Here is a 1,388-nt window from a genome sequence, read left to right on the forward strand (position 1 = left end):
ATTTAATGCCCCCTTGAAAAGATTTAAACATACCCTTTTAAAAGCCATTCATTGATGGGTGTGATTGATAAGAGCTGAAGAAAAAGCCATATTGCTGCTGGGAAGAATGCAAGTGTAAAGATCTGAATAAACAGATGCAGTTTTATATGCACCAAAGCACTGGTCAGCTCCTGGAAAAATAAGGACACAAAATAAACCCAGGTAAGAAAGCCATCTCCGAAAAGGCGTTGCTACTAACATAACATCACATTGCGTTAGCTTTTGAGTCTTTTCATGGCTGAAATTTTTATCTATAGGTATATACTGATGAGACAATTTCACGATGATTATATTTTGGGGTAAAATTTTTGAAGTATTCTAATTTCCTTCAAATATACAATACAGCCTTACAATTCAGACTTGTAAGATTCTGGACCAGGACTAAGCTAAACCTTTACAATAGTATAGATTTGAGCATTGTTGACAATATAAGCACATGTGTATGTATATCTGCATAAAAAAAAAAATCTTTTAAAAAACTTGTAACAGGACCTATCAGATTTAAATTAAATCATCCGTATTCATTATACCAAACCTATCAGGCCTCAACGTGGCAAGATGTTACTGAATCTATAAATAATTTTTTAAGTGTTTTCTTCAGTGATAGTCTCTGATTCAAAATAGCTTCCCCCCACCCCGTGATCTACTCACTAGATTCTTTGTGAGCATTTGCTGAATACCAATCATATGCCATGACCTGAGCTTATCATTTTATTTTATTTGTTATCTCATCTAATCCTCATCATAACCCAATTAAGTAGATAATATTGTCCCTATTTCACTGATGAGGAAATTGAAGTAGAGATACTATCCAATGCAGATCAGAATTAAACTTACTTGGGGCAGGCTATTAAACCCATGCCTGCTTCTTCTATAGTATGACATTGCTGCCCCAAGGGGGGAACAAATGTACATTAAACATGATAAACCAGGCACATGTTATGAATCTGACAGCTAAAGAAGGATAATTAGTTAACCTCTGGGGTTCAACTATATATAAACTTTAAAACATCTGCATTTGAATTTGTGTTATGTGGCTATTCAGTTGAATAAAAACAAATTCAGAGTGTAGTAGAAAAAGTATAGTCCTTTAAAAAAAGCCAGTAGTCATTAAAGCATATTCAAAGAAGCCAGAGACTCACTGGTTACAGACACGGAATCATAATGGCTCCCTTAGTTAAAGGGAGAGGTTCAAGAGATCCTCATTTTCAAGGACATTAGCCTAAATTTATCAGTTTAATAGACAGTAGGTCAACCCAAACTCATTCGCTAATTGGCAGGTTCTGAGATCTCTCTCACTGGTTCCCACTATCTCCCTGGGTGGAGACATATAAACAGTTACTTCCTTT

General features: G+C 35.2%; 1 protein-coding gene across 3 annotated transcripts in view; it reads right to left on the reverse strand.

The window, feature by feature from the left end:
* Positions 1-1,388, reverse strand: part of SLC10A7 (solute carrier family 10 member 7) — a 298,910-nt gene that overhangs the window by 282,805 nt on the left and 14,717 nt on the right. For 2 of the 3 annotated variants that reach the window (XM_023513454.1, XM_003790202.3), the window contains exon 3: positions 34-170. The exons of the other annotated variant lie outside the window; for it this stretch is intronic. In XM_023513454.1, coding sequence (XP_023369222.1) covers positions 34-170 — 137 coding nt within the window. The remainder of the gene's footprint in view (positions 1-33; positions 171-1,388) is intronic. 3 annotated transcript variants of the gene reach the window in all.

The sequence above is a fragment of the Otolemur garnettii genome, unplaced genomic scaffold (genome assembly GCF_000181295.1).
Source record: "Otolemur garnettii isolate 467f Iridium unplaced genomic scaffold, OtoGar3 scaffold00041, whole genome shotgun sequence".
Classification (NCBI taxonomy): Eukaryota; Metazoa; Chordata; class Mammalia; order Primates; family Galagidae; genus Otolemur; species Otolemur garnettii.